This window comes from Rhea pennata, chromosome 1, assembly GCF_028389875.1.
Source record: "Rhea pennata isolate bPtePen1 chromosome 1, bPtePen1.pri, whole genome shotgun sequence".
NCBI lineage: Eukaryota > Metazoa > Chordata > Aves > Rheiformes > Rheidae > Rhea > Rhea pennata.
Window position 1 is genome coordinate 145,065,153 of NC_084663.1, and position 19,938 is coordinate 145,085,090.

At 36.6% G+C, this 19,938-nt stretch overlaps 1 protein-coding gene across 1 annotated transcript in view; it reads left to right on the forward strand.

Annotated features, from left to right (window-relative positions):
• The window catches only part of OCA2 (OCA2 melanosomal transmembrane protein), a 181,611-nt gene that overhangs the window by 133,825 nt on the left and 27,848 nt on the right, over nucleotides 1-19,938 (forward strand). Inside the window, exon 22 of the mRNA XM_062574955.1 lies at nucleotides 6,102-6,195. Coding sequence (XP_062430939.1) covers nucleotides 6,102-6,195 — 94 coding nt within the window. The remainder of the gene's footprint in view (nucleotides 1-6,101; nucleotides 6,196-19,938) is intronic.

Consider the following 19,938-nt stretch of genomic DNA (forward strand, 5'->3'; position numbering starts at 1 on the left):
TGATTCATCTTCAGTTTTTCCTATGAACTCCATGTGTAGGTATTTGTGCAGAAACATCCTAGCCAAAGTGTTTCCAAAGGGATAAAATTAAAAAATGTTTGGATTGTATGACTGAAATCTTTTACAGAACTAATACTTCTGTGCTGTAATCTGTAACACTGTTCGATGAATTAACACAGGCATTTTTCCCTTAACTGAATATGAATTATGGCTCCTTGTTATTTTAAGGACTGTTAATGATTTAATTGGCCTTGATTCCACAGCTCTGTATTGACCACAAAGTTTAATTATCCAGTTCATGTTAATATTACACATAAAATTGTTAAAAATAGTGAAGAGTGGTACACATTTAGCAGATGTGCATCAACTGCTTTGTTTAATGAGGCCAATATGAATTAGTTTTATGTGAAAGAGAAAATTTCTGAAAGCTATGAGGATGTCTCCTGTAAGGCTAATCAAACCCACAGTTGTTCAGTATTCGTTTCTGTAGCCAGGTTTGTTACATTTGCCCAGGTGGTACTGTAAGTAGAGAAATAGAATACATTATGGAGAGGAAACCACACACAAAAGTCTACCTATATTTAACTATATAAAGTGTATTGGGGAGTACACAGAATTTCGTTTGTTTGTTTGTTTGTTTTTTTGAAAGTAAATCTGAAGCCAGGACTTGGCTTCCTTAAAATAAATTTTGCTTAGAGGCTATAATGGGATGCTTTTATTATAGTAAAATGCAGGGCTGAGAAACTTCACCCTAAGTTATTCGTCATTCTGTAACAAACTCCTGCTTCAGAGTGAGATGGGCTGTTTGGGACAAGGAGTGCAGATACTTGCACCTGTGTAAAACTGTGCCCTGCACAGACATTTGTCTAAGGTGAGGGCAAATCTGTTTTCACAGCTTGTGTTAAGGGGTGTTTTTGTCTTTTACTGCTGTTACAGGATAGTGATTTTCAGTTTCACCACTGAAAATAGTTGGATTAGAGAAAAATAATAAACGCTTTTCCTTACCAGCGCAGTTATTAAAGAACCGCCTTTACTCTGTAGCTGAAATAAAAATAAAGCATAGTCTTTTGCTTCTGCATTAGCTAGCCGGAGCTACAGGGAAGACAAAATGCAGAAAGAGTATCAGCCAAATACAGATATAGCTGTTATCCACTTGATGGTGTCAGATCATGTGGAGGGAAAGTGATGTGTAAATACTCAGAACAAAGTAAGTCTTTTCCAGAAGCAATCTACTTTTAAGTTTGCTGTTGTAGCATGTACTATCTCCTTTATATTTTGAGAACGCTATGGTTTATGAAGGCTGCTCATGCTACACAACATAACTTTGATAATCCCTTCTCTTTAATTTCTCTCTGCTTTAAGTAATATACACTAATTCTGCCAGTCACTTTGAGGGCAAATCTCAAGGCAAACATATTAAGAATGTAGCAAACCCAAGGGTGGGAACTAAGAGTACTTAGAAATTACAGATAAGCTGCTGCCAGATAAAAATCAACAGCTGAGGATGAGGTAAAAAGTGAGGGGAAATACGTTATTGATGTAAACTCTCTCCCTTTTCTTGCAGTGTTTTCCCCCTCCCCATCTCCTAGCCCTTTTCCTTATTAACTTAAACCCATTCTCCCTGCATTGATTTCAGTGCATGGCGGATTATAGTTTGCCTGGGTTAACTTAATTTGCTGAGGAAGAGGCTGGTTGAACCTAAGGGAGGTGCATTGCATGTGGTATGTGCTGTACTGGGTTCAAAATTGACAGTCTTGGACAAACTGATGTAGCAGAGGGTAATAACTGAATAGTGGATTGTGAGGGAAGCAGAAGACACTGAGTAGCTACAAGCAGTAGCAGAAGGCTGGAAAAAGCAGGGCTGGTGGATGCTACGTGTCTCAGACTAGGTTTACACAACCTTCTTAACATCATCCTACTTATACCTTTAAGCCAACTGGAGGGAAAAAGGCACATTTAAATATTTGGCTTGTGTTTCTGGATCTTTCTTGATAGACTTATTCTTGGCCAAAACTGTTGAATACTTTCCCATATTTGGAGTTCATTGCACATTCCCTAAAAATATTCAAAGTAGCTTGCCTTGAGACAAATGAGAAAGGTACTTTATGCCACCTTTCCCAAACAGAAATGGTAGAAGACCTTCTACTGTGCTTCTATAATGATCATGCAAAGCTAGGGCAGGTCCACAGAAAAAGAAACATTACCAGTAAAGATTCCTCTGTTGTTTCTCTCTCTGTAGCCTAAATAGCTACGGTAGCATGTACGGGTTTTCTATGATCATACTTCAAAGTGAGATTTTTTTTTTGCATAAAAAGATGTTTCTTGGTTTCATGCTTATGAATTATTGCACATTATTTGCATTGTAGTGCCTGCAGTATCCCAAGAGTAGAAGGTAGAGTAGGATAAAATATATGGTCCTTACCTCAAATGTATCCCAAATTATTGATATTAGGAATACAACATTTAATTCCTTGTAAAGAATCTAGTTTCTTGAAAATCATAGATCTTGTGATATTAAAGGATGATTTACAATAGGAGTCATCAAACCGGATAGATGGCTATTGCAATGATATTTTTGATACAGCTTGCTGGTGTTATTGCTTTTGAGCATACAAACAAATTAGAGTCTCTGAAGCTCTTAAGCTTCGTTGTTCTTAAGAGTAACATATAGAGATTGGGTGAAGTCCTGGAAAATGCTTTTTCTACATCTAGATCAACTTGAATGAATTTGATGTGCATATAGCTTTTCATGTGCATTAATCCAGTCTTGAATTTTCTATGATTCAGACATCGCAAAGTTGTTATTTCACTACAAAGTTAAATGCCTACCATAAAGACAGATCTTTCTGGGAGAAGAATCAAAAGTTTGATTCTACTGTTAATTTCAGTTTAATTCTTTAAAGCCTGCTAAGCCTGTAGCTAATTAAGCTGCACACACACTCAGAATAAGAAATAAGAAATGCTGCTGCTTTCAGATAACATTTAAGGCAGTGATTTCTCCTCATATGAAATCTACTCAGGGAAATCAATTCACTGTTGAGGCAGAAACTCTTTCCATAATGTTTCATTACGTGCAGGCATTACTAGAGCATGTGTACAGTACAGAAGAGAGCTTGCTGTTTGGAGATCTCGACTGTATCTAGTCACAGCTGTGAGATAAGTGCAGTTTCAAACCTGTTTCTTTAATCTGAAGCCAGAGCTATGTTTCTTGTCTATAGTAATATTATTCTGACAATAAAGTCTGATTGTGCTACATGTAAAGCAGAAACCTTCTATGAAACCTTTGGAGACCATAGACTAGTGATTAGTTTTCGAATTGAAAATTCTGTAAGTATTCCTGCCTGACTCCCTCTGTAACATAAACTGTATTCTTTGTCTCCGTTTTGCATTGTCAAATATGCTATGCATCTTGCTCTTCCCAAGCCTATCACTGATGTTCCAAGGTAATTTCATATCTTTAAACATGCACCAAAATAGCTAAAATACCCCTTGAGGGAAAAGCAGGGCTAGAGTCGTGCAATTGCTAAAGACCAGCACCACCCTAGACACCTCTTTAATGATTTCTGGTGCTGTGATATGTTTGCTCATCTTTTCTATCCACACCTGAAGCATGGGTGGGTGAGTGAGTGAGTCACTTTATATGACATGAAGGCTAGGTCACAAATACCCCTTGATATTTCACAAGAATGCTCCACAATGCTTTTATGATCCACATGGATATACCCTGCTATTGTCATGCAATTCCACTAATATCAGCAGAACTCATTATAGACTGTAAGGTCCTCCTTATCCCACTCTAGCTCCTTCGCAAGAGCAAGTATGAAGCAGCCTACCCAGCTTAGCTTCTGGGAGAGCAGAAAAAATATGAAATGAAAAAATACTAAGAGACAATTAAAGATATAAAATAAAAATTAAAAAAAAATAAATAAAATGTACACTTGAGATGGGTAGGTGGGAATGTTTTCCTCATCTGATGTCTTCAGGATTTCAGTGGCTTTTTTGTTCCGTAGTGGGATCATCCCAAGAACTGTTTGAGACCTCTCATGGTAAAATGGAAAAACAGTCTTCCCTTCTTAATAGGGGTTGCTGAGGGCACTCACCAGAGAGAACAGATACCCATGTTGAAGCTAACTCCAGGATTAACATCTTGGTTTGTCACTTATTTTGTGTGGATGCTATTGACTGGCATCCACACAAGATGTTGGGTTGAACAAGAAGCACACTTTCTTTCTAGAGTCAATTGGAAAAATCTTAACTTGTCCTGACTGACTGTAGTCTCTGTTTCTTGATTGGTGTTGCTGTTTCTCCGGATTGTTCCCCTGTCTCTCGAATGACCAGTCAAAACCCTATGTGCTACTATCCACTTACCCTAGTATGGGTTAAAATTCAAATGAGATCTAAATTATCCAAATCAAGCTTTTTCTGCTACCTCTTTTTTTACTTGAGAAAGATTTTCCTTCCTCCAATATTTCTCCTTACCTTTCCACATCTTTTCTCTCCTTTTTCTTGCTTCTGAGCTCTATCATTTAATTTTATTTCAATTTAGGAGTGTTTTACTGTGTTATTTTTTAGAATATGTGGACTAGTTTGCTCATTTTCTGTGTACTTTCAGATGTAGAAGCCTTTACGGATATGGTGTGTGACTACTTAGAGGAAAAATCTTTCTGCCTTTATTCTGACCTATTCTTTGGTAAACTGAGCTCTAGCAACCTCAAATGTTTACTAAGTCAAAACAATTAACTACAGCATTAATTACTTTCTGATCTGTTTCTCTCGAAGTCAAACCAGAAAATTCTCCACTGAGCTGTAATGTTTAACAGGGCCAAAATGAGAAGAACAGTTGCATACCAATGAGTGCAAAGGAGGTCTGTTGTGCTTAGAAAAATGGATTATTAATGTAGTGATGTAGAACAAAGCAGAAGACCTGCTGTAGCATAAAAAGAATTCCCTCAGAATGCTGTCCCTATTATTGAAAATTTTAGTTAAGGAATAGAATACAAAAGTCAGTAGCACTTCCAAAGTCATGCTTTAGGTCAGAAATACTTGCCAAAGAGATTTGCTTTGTGGAAGTCAAATATACAGCCTTTCTCAAGTCTAAGGTCTGACTCAGGAGAAAGCTATTGAAAATGGACCTGAGTTCTGAATACCTGACCTCTTTACATTGCAATGTGCTTGAAAGTTTAGGAGAGAAAAAAAAACAGGAATAAATTGGCTAGTGAAAAAGCTTAGGAGGAAAAAGAAGTATATATTTCTTTCAACATGACAGGTGTACATTATAAACATGGTATGTTATTTTGCTTTGGTGTGTTCCTCTTTGAAGGGGAACCCTCTAACATAATTTGGTGAAGTTCAGTGAATTAAGTTATCTTCTATTATATATATATAAGTTCTGTTTGGTGTGATTTGGTAAGCATACTTTGTATCTATGATGAATGTTTTGCCTTTACAGAGAAATGTGAAATAACCACTCTCCCCCATAGTATCATACATACATTTTTTTAATTATGGAAAAAAAAATCCAAGCAACTATATATTTAAATGCATATATATATGAACATATATGATGTATATGTATATACATATATTCATATATATATGCACATAAACGCCTGCTAATTTGCCAATATCATATTCACTTAAGGAAAAAAAGGTATCCTTTTTTTATTTAGCATCCTCAAACATTATTTTAAGATATTGTTGTAAAATCCTGATTCCTTTCCTGTACTACCTCTTTATTCATCTTCAGCTCATCTGATGGCACTTTTTTGTGTATCAAACCAAAAATCAGCATGTGTATCTGAATGCAAGTCTCTGACATTATTTTATCAATTGTTAGATTGGTGCTATGTTTCTTCCCTATTTTCCTGGTTTATATAGAATCAGAAAATGATACCAGGCTTATCTTTGAAAACATGAAGCTATTTATAGAATGTGAAGATATTGTCTATATGTTTCTCTTCAAGCCTGTACAATAGAAATTGTTTTTTTTCTTTTTTTTTCTTTTCTAACTAGTACATCTGAGGACTTTAGCATAGAATAAGCAGAGAAAGGATAAAAAACAAAGTACAACTATAAACTGGCATTTCTTTTCTGAACTGCAGGTAATGGGACATTGATTGGAGCATCTGCAAACGTTGTTTGTGCAGGAATTGCTGAACAACATGGTTATGGCTTCTCTTTCATGGAGTTTTTCAGGTACACTTCAAAATTTTTCGCTTTAAATCTGTCATTATTTTTTCTCTAGACAAACAATGGATCCTCCAGTGGGAAAATCTGGAGAAAGCATCTATGAAATAGACCTGTGTTCCTACTTTATTTTTGTCATATGAAAAACAAATATAGGATTAGACACTATTTTACATGGTGTAGATAGGATGTACAAAGGTGGAGGCAGGGGACAATGAAGCCCCGGAAGAAACAAAGCCTCAGAATTCTCCACTTTGGTCACCTTCAATTTTATCTTCAACTCTACAGTGATAAGAGTGATGCTCCGTTGTTAAATATGGATTAAACTTACATTTTCTTATTGGTATATTTTCATGGACATTCTATCAAAAGAAGAAAGTAGGATATCTCAGTTGACACTGAATAGAACTTTACTCCACAGTTCCATGAATAAACTTATTTATCTAAACACAATTATTTTTCTGACCTGTTTCTCAGCAGCTGTAAGTGAAAGAGTGACAAGTTGCTAGTAACAACTCAAGCTGTTGTTTTATTAATTGAAGTTACTCTTCAGGTCATTCAAGAGTATCAACAAGTTTTTAAGGGTGAAGAGCTATACTTAATGCATAAGACAGTTTAATATTTTTCCAAGCACCTCTGGCTTTCAAGGCTGTGGACGGAAAGATTTAAATGAAAACTGGCAAATAGAAGAGGTATGAAGTTAAGGTTTAAGGTGCAGCTGATTTAGTGAGAGTATCATTCCGTGATGATTTTTACTGCATATTTAGGGCAGAGAATACAGGTAAGTTCATAACAATCATTTCTTGCTTTTTTCTTCACATTGATTTCTTTATTTTAGTTTCTCAACTTTGCCAGCTTTCTTTTATGTTGATTCTCTGACAGCCTTCACATGTGTATGTTAATCATATGGGAGTGTCTGGAGCAGAGCCAATGATAACACTAACGAGAAAGATGATCTGAACTGTTCTTGCTATAATTCCCAACAAATCCCTGAGCATGTGCTACACATCATCCTCTGATGACAGGTTTTGGAAAGGCAGAACACCCATCAAATCAAAGTATGTTTTCAGGACCCTTGAGACAGCAATACTGTCTAGTGTGGTGTGCTAACAGACTTCTCAGAATGATAAACAAGCCCTTGCAAGAAAGAGATGGTGATATAGCAACAATGGGCTTATTTTAGATTGTTCTGTGCATGTTTTGCAGACATTCAGCTTGTTATTTGGGGGTTTAACTTGTATTTACCATTAGCAATATGGATTCTATGTAGATTTTGTAATGAGACAGTCTTAAAACTTCAATCACACTGAGTATCTAAGCAGAAACAAGGATGTATAAAGCTAACTAGTCTCTTACACAGCGTTCACAGGATTTTATTGTTCTCTGAGAAGACTGAAGATAATACCTAGATGTCTTGAAATGACCTTCTTTAGGTATGTTTTAGGTAGGGGAAGGCTGTAGTGAGCAAAGATGTGAGAACTGAACCCAGAGTGGTCACAGAAAGATAGCAGTAGGTACTAACTAGCAGGAAGAACATACAAGCCCACTTTCACTGGTGTTTCTCCATCACTGAGCAGGAAGTTCATGAGTTCCTTCATAATTTGCCTTAGGAAAATATTTGTTTCGGTCAAATGTACCCTCATTCAATACTATCTGTGGCTTCTCCTGGATTGAAGGTGTTGTATGTTTCACTTCAGCATTTTGATCTTGCTTATTTTTATTTAAGAAGGTTGCCTCAAAGCACAAAGTGATTTCTCCTTGCCTGAGTGTTACTAGGAAAGGCTTAGAAAAACTAATTCTTACAAAATAAAAATTATTAGACATTTTTATCCTCTTACTTTTCACGTTGTTTGGCTTCCATGATTGGATCTTTCACTCAGGAATCAAGGCAAAACTGCCAAAAGCTTGAGGTATTTTCCAGACAAAGATCTAATAAGAAGTCTATCTTTTGTGTTCTTGGGTAAAGCATGAAAGCCTATGAAAGCCTAAATATGATTATCTAGCTATTCTGCTAATTATCCTAAAAAAGAAAAAAGGGCCCAAACCACTGTTATTAGAAAGCAATCAGTTCGTCACCACATAAATAAAAGTTTGTGCTTTTAGTAAACATTTAAAGCTAGTCATTGGAGCTGATTAGATAATATCATTTTGCTCTGTGGAAGATTTCAAACATATCAAACAAATGATGTATATATATATATATATATATATGTATATATGTATGTATATATACACACACTGTCTAAATTTTCCATGGATAATTTTGATATTTTTGATAAACAAATAGAAAGCAATTGGCAACTGCATCTCTGCATAATGTACCACGGTCCTTCATCTTGTTGAATGAGAGTGACGCATTATGGCAATTTCGGTCTTGTTGTAAAGTCTTCCCCACAGAAAAGAAGAGGGGGAAAATAAAAGTCCATAAAATAAGAATATATGTCTGGAAACTGAAAAAAAAAATTGTTTTTTCTTTGATAGAAATCTAACATTTTAAATAAAAAGCAGATGCCATACTCCGAAATTTTTCTCTGAGCCCTTCTACTAAGAATAATTTGGGCTTAAAGGCTATGTCTCCATCAGTAAATTGAATGTGCCTGAGATCCTATGGCCTGGCATGAAATGTGTCCCAGAGGCTTTTACATAGAATTAGCATGCCTCTGTGGCATCCTGTGCGTGACTTCCTCTCTGGTTTGCTCGCTACATGACACAGCTTTTCCCATAAAACCCTTCTTAAAAAAAAAGACCATGTGTCTTGCACCCCTAAATTGGCAACTTATGGTGGTGTTTGGTGCCACAACGAATTGTCAGTGGATGCTGATCAGCTTTGTCTCAAGACAGTCTCCTGAAACAGCCAGTGCTCCCTAATTTTTCTGTTTATGTCCATGACAGACTCCTGTAGGCCTGTGGGGGATCCAGGTTAGGGCCAGAAGAGCTTGTAGGGGATGAGTGGGCTGGTGCCAGAGACAGACCTCTCAGAAGGTCAAGATCCTTCAGCTTGCCTTATTCCTTTCCCTCTACACACTTCCTGTGAGATGGAGGTTTGATCTCTGGAGATTGACAGCTGCTGATGGTGCTACATGCAAGAGTGGGTAGTGGGATCTTTGTGCACACCATCCCCTCAAAGCTCCTTGTGGAGAGGCAGTCTTAGATGAAGCCTAATTAACAGAGAAGCCTAATCTTCCCTGTGTCCCTCATAGTGGTAAGAGGATTATCTTTGCTCTGTGAGGCCTCACTACTCCAACTCTACCTGGTCAGTGGGCAGCTGGTGTGGATTGACAAGCCTGTGATTGACAGAATGATGCTGGAAGTGGCAATGATGACAGAACATATCATCTGTCATGCTAGGTCTGGCTTCACTGCATTAGCCTTTGTCCAGTGTGGCTTCTTCACTTGCCCAGGGCCACTCACTAAGTTTCACATCGCTGTTCAGGGTCCTCTGTGGTGCTTCTGTCAGTATATAGCCATCGATTCCCACTCCCTCATCTTGCAAAACCTTGCAAACCTTGACTGTTACCGGTATCTCCTTCTCAAATGTCTTTATGCAGAAAACTCATCAGAGCAGACATGTCAGTCCTATGTAGTGTCTGCAGTCACATAGCACAGTACACTTCTGCTTGCACTCTTCCTCCCTAGCTGAATGCTAACACCAAATTATGCAATTATGTCTTGAGAGTGTCTTTGTAGAAGAAGCTCTTTTGCAAACTGTGTGTTGAGGCAATGGTCTGAAGAGGAACTGTCCCATTCTTTAAAACTTGTGTTCTCTTTCCACGCAGAAGGGAGCTGGTCTATGTGTGCACAGCCACATTTACAGACGTCTACTATGACTGACCTTGTTTAGATGTGCTTGTTGCTGTAGCTGCCACATTTTCACTCTACCATGTTGTTCTGTCAGCTTGCTCAGTGCTTTGCAGATCTGCTCCTGATTGAGGAGGTAGAAGGTCCCAAACAAACGTGCCACATTGCCTGGCTGATTACTATAAAAAGAGTAATGTATTTTTTGTGGTGCTAAAATATACATATATATATTTACCCTTGAAACCACTATTACATGGTGGTAGGGCAACAAGAAGGACATCTACAAGTATTATCAGCAGCAAAATCATGGAAAATGTGGGTCTGCTACTGAAGGGGGCACTGGTGACAAAGGACACAGAGAAGGCCAAGGTACTCAGTGCTGTGATCAGTGGCATGAAGTCCAGCTGTAGAGTAGTCACTAGTGATGTTCCCAGGGGGCTGGACAAAACGTTGTCAAGTGCCACCTTTTGACCTAGATGATTCTGTGATTGAGCTTTTAATCAACCTACTTAGCAGGCTCCAGTAAAGTAACTGCTACTAGATGGTTCATTCAGGTTTAACTCAGATTCAAAGGAAAGGAAGCAATGTTAAGACAAAAGCAAAACTTAGAAGTCCTAGGAAGATCAAGTTCAGGAGTAGAAATTTGCTTAGGATGCTCTTGCAGTTTTGGATTCAGTCCAACAAAATTACACTCCTCTTCCACCTTGGAAATTGCTTCTTCATGCTGTATTTATATGCTTTAATCTTTCTTTCGGAAAAATCATTTGTCCTTCACTTTGTCATTATCTGTGAACACAGTATTCCAGGCACAGTCTCCTCATATTTTTTCATGTTACAAATGTATGTTTAAATACAAAAAGCTGAACTATTTGTTTAAGCTATGTCATTTCAAATTCCTTTTTATTTTGCTATTCGGTGTTAAATCTGGGTCTCCTTTGGTTTTCATGTTACTTTCTTTCATGGGGCATGAGTTTGCCTATTCTTCCTTTCCTCCTCCTCCTCCCCCCAGTGATAGTTCTTTTACTTTTCCCACTTTGTGTTTCTAGTTAACATATATCACCAATGGGCAGAGGTAGAAGACAAATGGGTGTGATACGTGATCAAGGAAGCAGATTAGTACAAGACCACAAAGACAAATACTGAAATGGTAACAACAGATATAACTGTGAGTCCATGGGGTTTGGGAGGGGCGACAGAGAACAGCAGGGGGTTTGATGGACACAGTTAAGGGTATACAGCAGAGCAAACAAATGAGCATGACGCTTCTGGAGAGAAGAGCAATTCTGTTTGGTAGACTTGACCCTGTAGGAAACATCAGATGTGTTAATTATGCAAAAGTAATAGCTCAGTGACAGCATATATGAACATGCAGAAGGCAGGCAAAGATGATATGCATATTATGGGTTTTATTTTAATTATCAGAGAAACCTTAAATCACAAATAAGACTAAATAACATAAGGGAAAACCCCAGTGTAAGACAAAAATATTTCTCTTAGCAAATGGTCAAATAATGTTGTTGGACAGTATCATCATGTTGCCAGAAAGATTTCCAGAGGTTAACATACTGATTTTGTATCTAGTATGCTTGTAGAATAATCAAGATAGATTTGGTTTTCTCCAGGAACAGAAGAGAAACAGCATTGTAGATGTCTCTTTTAACCTAGGAGCTTCATTATATGTTAGTTTTTTACAAACCTGTATATGCTGTGAGGTTTTTTGCTGTGAAATGGCATTATACTAGGTTAATCAGCCCTATGGAATATGAAAATGATCCATAGAAATCTTTTTGTTACCAAGGAAAAAGTTGATGCTAACTTCATGGCCTGAAGAGAGCTTACTGCTGCATTCTATTTGTTAATACAATTGTCAGCTCGATTTAAATTTTCACTTTAAGAAATACATTTATTACCTTATGAATGTATATAATATCTCAAAACATATAAAATAATACATGTTCCCTCAGCATATTGCAATTTAATACTTATCAGCACCGTCTGTGATACATGATGTGATAAAAAAATCACAAATAAGTGCTCAAGCTATTTGATAGGAAAAGAAAGGGAGTATTACTGGCAATGCACTAATTTTATTTCAAGAAAATTTTGGATGACTGAATGTACAATGGTTGGGAATATATGGGCAAAGGAAAAATGGATAAAGTAACTTTATATAATGGGATAAGTATATGGGGAGAGATGATCTGATAGATGAGGAAATCAGACTGCCAAGAGGAATAGGATATGAGCCTAGAGGACCTAATTTAGATTACAGTGATAAGGTTAGCTGGTCATGATCCTAAAAGCATTATACGTATTTTCTGATTTTGCATTCTTGTCATTCCTCTCCCTCGATAGGGCATCTGAACAGCTGAATTAACATTCTTTATCTTCACTGGGAGTAACAATAATTTGGAAGTGTCAGAAAATATTGGTTTCTGATAACAGCTTAGGAAGGAATTTATTTTTGTCACAGGACTTAGGGGATATTTACAGCAAAAATATTTACAGTAGGCTATCCCATTTATCTCTGCTTGAGAGCACTCACCCATAAAGACTGTGAAACAGTCCTCCCATGAGAACTGTCATCATGCATGTGGGAGGAAAAATGTGATGTTCTATTGCTACCCTCTGTGTATCCTATTTATACAACATATTAAAAATAACTGTTTTTTTTTAAAAAACCTATAGGCTCTGTAAAGCCATATCCATAGCCATATGTAAAGCTCTTTTCTTAACTATGTGTTAGACAGCATTCCAGTTCCTGTTCATTCCAGTTTCTTCAGTGTCATTTCCTTGTTGTTAACACTGTTACCTTCCAAACACTGTTGTTGTTCTGAAGCTGAATCTGATCAGAATAAAAAGAATCCTCATATTTTGGGAGTGGATTTTGGCGATGGAGATGTCAGCTGAACAACACTGTATTTAAACGCTTGACTATAATTAATCTGTGGGCTTTCTGATCAGCTGTACAACTCCAGAAGATAAGAATTTTGACATGCTCAAAGTTTCTAAACAAGATTCAATGAACTGCTGAGAAATAGTTAATGATTATGATACATAAGTTAGCTCAATTTCATTTCTCACTACTCCTCTGATCAGCAAGAAATAGTAATCGGTCATAGAATCATAGAATCAGTCAGGTTGGAAGGGACCTCTGGAGATCATCTAGTCCAACCTTCCTGCTCAGCAGGGTCACCTAGAGCATGGGTTAAAGGTTGATTAAAGGTTAAAGGGATAAAGAATGATAACAAATTTCTTCTGTTCTGAGAAGTACAAATGTAACACTTGAGCAAAGCCCCTCTCAACAAACGTAAGTTAATGTACAATTAAAATTTGGACAAGTTTTAATGTCACACAATTTTTGCTTCACAAGATTGCTATCTTCAAATGTCCACATCTTTTAGATTTTTTGCACCAGCTTTCTTCATTTTATCTAGATTTTTTTTTGGTAAGTGTAAGGTAAATGTTACAAGTCTTTTCTGAATTGTCTCATTTTAATAATAGATTTAACATCTGATTATACATGAAAAATCTGTATTTATTGTTAGTCTTAGGGAACCGAGTTTAACAAATGTCATTTAGATTTTAACATCCTATTCGATATGAGACTAGGACACAGCTATAGACAATCTATTGACTTTCAACTAAAAACTCAAGCAGAGAGATATTTCAGCATGTATTCATCTTTCAACATTATATTCTCTTCTGAGATTATTAAGAAAGATGTCAATTTTCTTTCAACTACCCAAGAATAATCAGTGCAAGCCTTTAAATTGTGTTGACCAAAAAGCTGCTCTCAAACAAATGTTACATTGACATCCACAGCAGTTGAATAAAGTGAATGTTGATTATTTTTGATAGTTGCATAGTTTGAGTTCAGCTACCCAAAAGTAATTGTATTCTTGCAATACAGTGTGGTATAAACCCTTCTAAGAATAATTTTTAAGTTGTGAGTGGCATTTTTGAAAGTTTTCTTATTTTAGGGTGAACAAACACCATAAATGGAAATGTGAACTAGTATTTTTGTTTATTTTTAGGAAAAGGGACCAAAGAATTTGAATTTTAATATTTTAAACCCTTATATACGAAGATTCTCTCTGTCTTTTTTTTTTCCAACTTGAAAGAGGATTTATCTGTATTATGTATAATTTGTCATGGAGTTCAACTCGCTCTTTTGTCTTCTAATTACACTAAATACCTTTGAATTCTTTGGTCTATACACATTCAAGTAATTGCTTTTTTTCTTTTTTTTTTTTTTCTGTGAAGTACTCTTTGGCTTAGGAAATTAAATTCAAGGAAAGTACACAGAAATTAAATATTCAGCATTTTACTCAACTTTAAATAAGGTTATGTGAATCAGGTATTAAGCTTTAAAAGATAATAGTATTTTTAGGGAATATGCATGTATCATCTTCTAATCATAGGACAGATGATATTTGAAAGGCAATTGGAATCATTCAGTGCTTTATTGGACTCCACAGAAAGTGCCAGTCCTCCAATACATACACATCACCACTTTACTACTATGGGGTAAACTCGTGGAATTAGCATCTAATCATAGGATCACAGAGAAATTGAGGTTGTAAGAAAGATCAGCAGCTTTCTTGTCCAACCTCCTGCACAAAGCTGTGTTAGCTATGGGTCTGCAGAGTCAGGATCAGACAAGGTAGCTCAGGGCCTCGTCCAGTCAGATCTTGAACATCTCCAAGGATGGAGATGCCCACCCTGCCCCACTGCCTGACTGACAGGGAAAAATTTCTCCCCTCTTGTCTCAACTTGTTTCTGTTGTCTCTGTCTCTCTTGCCATGCCCTGCTGTGAGAAGCCTGGCTCCATCTCTTTGATGTCCCCTCATAGGTGCTGGAGGGTCATTTGGTGTCCCCAAAGCTGTCCTTTCCCCAGGTGAAGCAAGCTCAGCTGCCCTAGCCTCTCCTCACAGGCCAAGTGCTCCAGCCCCAAAGTGGACACAGTACTCTAGATGTGGTCTGAAGAGTGCTGCATAGAGGGGCAGATCCCTTCCCTCAGCCTATGTGCTGTGCTCCTGCCCAGGCAGGACAGCAGCAGCTTGCTGCCCACCATGACCCCAGGGCCTTCTCTGCAGAGGTGCTTCCTGGCCCCTCCGGCCCCAGCCTGTATCATTGCCAGGGCTCGCTCGCTCTCTTCCCTGGGGCAGGACGTGGCCTTTCTCCTTGTTTAATTTCATGGGGTTCCTTCAGCCTCTCTAGGTCCCTCAGGATGGTGGCCTTGCTCTTGTGCCTATTGACCCATGCAAATCTATAGTGTAATATTTCCAGTGCAACTTTGCAAAACCATTGTGGTACGTGATGACACCCAGGGTTAGTATTGCAAGCAGTGTCAGTCTAAGGATGAAACTTTTTGCAAATATCTGTTTGTGTTGAAATGGGAATTTTGATTCAGTCTTACATATAACTCATCTGCATTGTTCTTCTCATTTAAATTATTAGAATACTTGTAAAAAAACAAATATGCTCCAAATAGCTTGACTTTAAAATATCCAATTAACTATTGCACTGCATCAGTTAGTTAAATGAGATTTTCAAGCAAGGAAGCAAATAATTGTACAATGTGAAATATGCAATAAATTTGTTTAAAGTATAAATTACAAAAATATGTAATATTTAATTTGTATAATATGTCTAGATCAAAACATTATTAACTGGAGAATTTCTCAGAAACTCCTCAATAATGAATTCTTATGAGAATTTCAGGACTTTCATGCTGAAGGTTCCCAAAATATTTTTCAAAGAGATTGTAAATTGTATATGTCATCAGTGTACAATGTGTATATATGAAACACACTACGAAATGGGATCAAACTTTTATTACCATCAGTTCTGAGTGTGGATCAGCACTTGTCAAGCCATGAATATTAATACCTCAAGTGAGTAAAATCGTTGCAACCCTCCATATCATCAAGATTCCTGACTATGTAAAGTATATCAGATACAGAAATTCATTTAGAAAGATTTTTTTCTAGAGAAAAAAAAAAAGAAATTTGAATAATAGAAAGAAACCATATCAAGGCAAGAGCCAGATGAGCTTTCTTCCTACTCAGAAATGTTCTTTAAATTATGAAGTTCTGTGTGCCATTTAGAGGTTTGGAGTCTGCTATTTTTATACATGCAAGTACTCTCCAAAACCTCTGTATTAAATCTTGCTTGTGTGAGTTTCAAGCAGTTTTAAACTGCAGGAGGAATCTGCACCAAATGTGACACAGAAGTTCTGTGTAGAAAGTTGTTTTTTTGAAAATCAGTGATTCTTTGGAACTCAAATTCTTTTAGATGCTCACAAATTTAAAAGGTTGAATTCAGGATGATTAGTGGACAAGGTCCATAGCCATCTTGGTCTGTCATGTGAATGATTTTGAATGTAATTCGAACATGTCTTCCCCACATGTTGCACAGATACAATTTCCTCACATTTTTGGGGTATTTACAGATGTACTTTTTTTCTTTGTACAATATTAAACATGTTAAACAACATATTAAACAACATATAAATACTACTTATATATTCTAAAATATATATTGTATATTTTTGTGTAATTATGTATATAATTATGGTATATGCATTTTGTATATTGTATATACTATACATACATAACCAAATGTATATATTATATACAATATATAAATATATATTAATATATAAATTGTGCAATATTAAACACATACATAATATACATAAAGTTATCCATTCACTTCTTGCAGATATTTTAACATTAATGATATTACTTATCAGTAAGACACATAAGGAAAATAAATATTCAAAAGATGGACTATAGAGAGAAATACTGCTTTGGATCACACTAAAAGCTACTCAACTTTATTTTTATTGTTAATAGAAATGCAGGATACTTGCACTCTGACTACTTATGGATGGAAGAGTGAGGTCTGGTCCTGAAGAATTTATAATCATGCTAGTGCTCCTACTAAGTGTACAGATTATACGCGTGACCACGTATATACAGTATTCTGTTAGAAATCATGTTCAATAGATGCCATAAGTCAGGACTGGTGTGATGTGATTTAACATGACCTACAAAATCAATCAATGAACAGTGAGGAGAGTGGTAAAATGTAATAGATATCTGTATTTTTGTAACATTGATGATAACCCATTCTTGGTCACCCTTTCAAAATATAGACTACTAACTGAATCAGTATCTAATATCATCCAAACAGCACTTAGAATGAAAATAATTTTAGCAGTAATGCTTTCTGGATATTTTTGGTCATTCTCAGAAAATGGGTACCCTACTACGTTTGTACTGTTGTACTCTTCTATAAAAATTGTCTTATGCAAAGATTCTGAAGATATCTTGAATTTTGTCTTCCGTCATGAAAGCAGACATAAAGTTTCCCCCTAATGTGTCTATGCTAATTATGTCATTAACTGATGCAACTTACTGGGATAGGAATCGTTTTTCCTGACATTATAGACAATCAGAAGTTATTAATCCATGGTAAATGAATTTGCTTAAGCACTCCTGAAGGACAATATATTCCAAGTGTGTATTGAAAATACTTGAGAGGGATTGTTCTCTGGATATGCTTATCTATATTGTGTATAAAGGGAGCCTGGAAATTTTAGACAGGTGAAGTTTGGCAAGAGGAACCCCATTCTTGTCTACACCAAACCATCATTTCTACTTTTATGTTAAATTCAATAGAGATGGAAGCTAAAGAATAGCAAAGAACATGTTAGATTAAACAAAATAGGAGCCATTCTGAAAATATAAAGAGACAGTGTCCATGCAAGCTGGTATGGAAATGTTAGTCCTCGGTTACCTACCAGGGAAAAGATGAAGACAGCATAGCAATGTATTTTTGGCTTCTCCTAGCAGATATTTCTAAAAGAATTTTGAGGGAATTGTAACACGTTTTTTTAATAAAAGAACACTCTATTTATCTGCATAGCTAACTTCTGGCCAATACACCAACTTTTAAACATGTACAGGTTTTCTTAAACTCTCAGCACAGCTAATGACCACTTTCTTTCATGCTGCTTTTTCCACTATACTGTGGTGTTTGTTATCAGAACCCATCACCAGGATCAGTGTCACTAGAAGGAAATGCATTCCTGCCATGAACCTTGGCTTGAGCCTGCTTATAACATGCAAAATTATTAAGTGGGATCATGGAAACCTTTACGCCTAGTTGGTTCATGTTTTAGAATGATAGGCCACCTGTATAAATATGAAAATGAAGAAAATCCTCATTTACTGAATTCTAAAGAAAGACTTGACTATATCTAAAGGGATTTTAAGGTGCATGGTGCAGATGTGTGGTAATACGGCCCTTCATCCCTGGGTCCCTGTCCCTGAGTCTCCTACTTTGGGAAATGGGTTGGAATGTGCTGCAGCTCCCAGTTAGCATACTTAGATTTCCTTCCCTCCAGTGCAGTGGAGGTATGGGAAGAGGAGATGGAGGGAGAAAGAAGGATGAGAGAGGCCACTGTGCATCCAGGTCTCATTTCAGGATGGACTTGGCACATGGCTAGAATGCACCCCATTTAGAGACTAATATTGCTAATATTCTGGAGCAAGGCTTCATGCACTGCAATCGACCCTAAACAGAACTTATCAGTTGGTTGACTTCTGACTTCTTATTCTTCAGCTGTATCTGTTTTGGTCCTCTTCTCTGCTGCCATTGTGTTGAATTGTGAAATTTAGTGAGTTTTGACATGCAGATGACTGTTGAAACACATGAACTAAATCAGCTGTGCATCAGGATGGAGGGATTCCTTTAGCTAATCTACAGTTAGCTCATTCTATGGGTATTTTAAGAAATCACATTTATTGTCTTTTTATTAGGGAGTCTCAGACAATAAATTATCTCTTCCTCTAAAATGGGGATTTAAACACTATCTGTGAAGAAGTTAATTCTTTGCCTTAGATTGGTATTTGTGAAAGCTTTAAAATCTGATCTTGTTTCTTTATGCTCTTGTGTGATGCTGTTGTTTCCATAGATTACTTTCTGCAAAGGCAAAGCTGTAAGACTTCTCTGAATTGAAATTCTGAAATGAATATTGCAGGAACAAAGAGATTATTTATTGATAGGCATTTTTTTTGTTTAAGTTACTCAAGTGTTTTTACATTTATTTTCTAATAACCTAGAAAGAAAGCTGAAGAGAAGAAAAAGTCTTACTGCTTCTAGGTAATTGAGATGGGTTGGTCTTGAGAAATGCTTCTTATGCCAGCAAAAAATCTCTAGAAAAGTTAGTTCAGAATTTAGTCTCTAACTTTGTGAAACTGTCATACCATACTCATTTTAAATGTAGAGAATCATATTTCTATGGAAAGATTCTTGAAACGTCCCTGAAGACCACGGTTTTAGTAGCAGATTACGATTGGTGCTGAAAAGTAGATTTGAAAACCAGAATGTCTGCTCCAAAGAACAGCATAGTGCTTCCTCAGTGTCTCTTAAAATAGTAGTCACTCAACAGGTAAAAGTTTAAAGAACATAATACTAGAAAATCTGGAGGGAACAATTTTTCACTGGTACGTGATGTAGTTTTAAGAAAGCACTTCCCCTGCTAATATGTCTGGCCATGAGGATTGATATTTTATCTGCTGATATATGCTGGAATCCCTTGAGAATATTCATTGCTCTTGTAGGCTTTTAAAAGGCCTCATTCTGCACTTCACTGAATTTGGTTTCTACCAGAGCCTCTAAACTAGTTTGAGCAGTACTATTCCCGAATGTATAGTATTTTATGGTTAGATATAAGCAATGATAACTCAAGTATGTGTTATCCAGTCTGAGGTGCACCTAGAGCGAAAACGGGAAATCTCGGTGTTTGACTAAACTTCTATAACACCAAGGCAGGTATTAATTTGGAGTTTTGTGTGGTAGTTTTTGTTTTTGCATTGAGATAGATATGCTTTTGTCAAACTCTAAAAGGCACAAAATAAAGGTCATATGTATCATTAT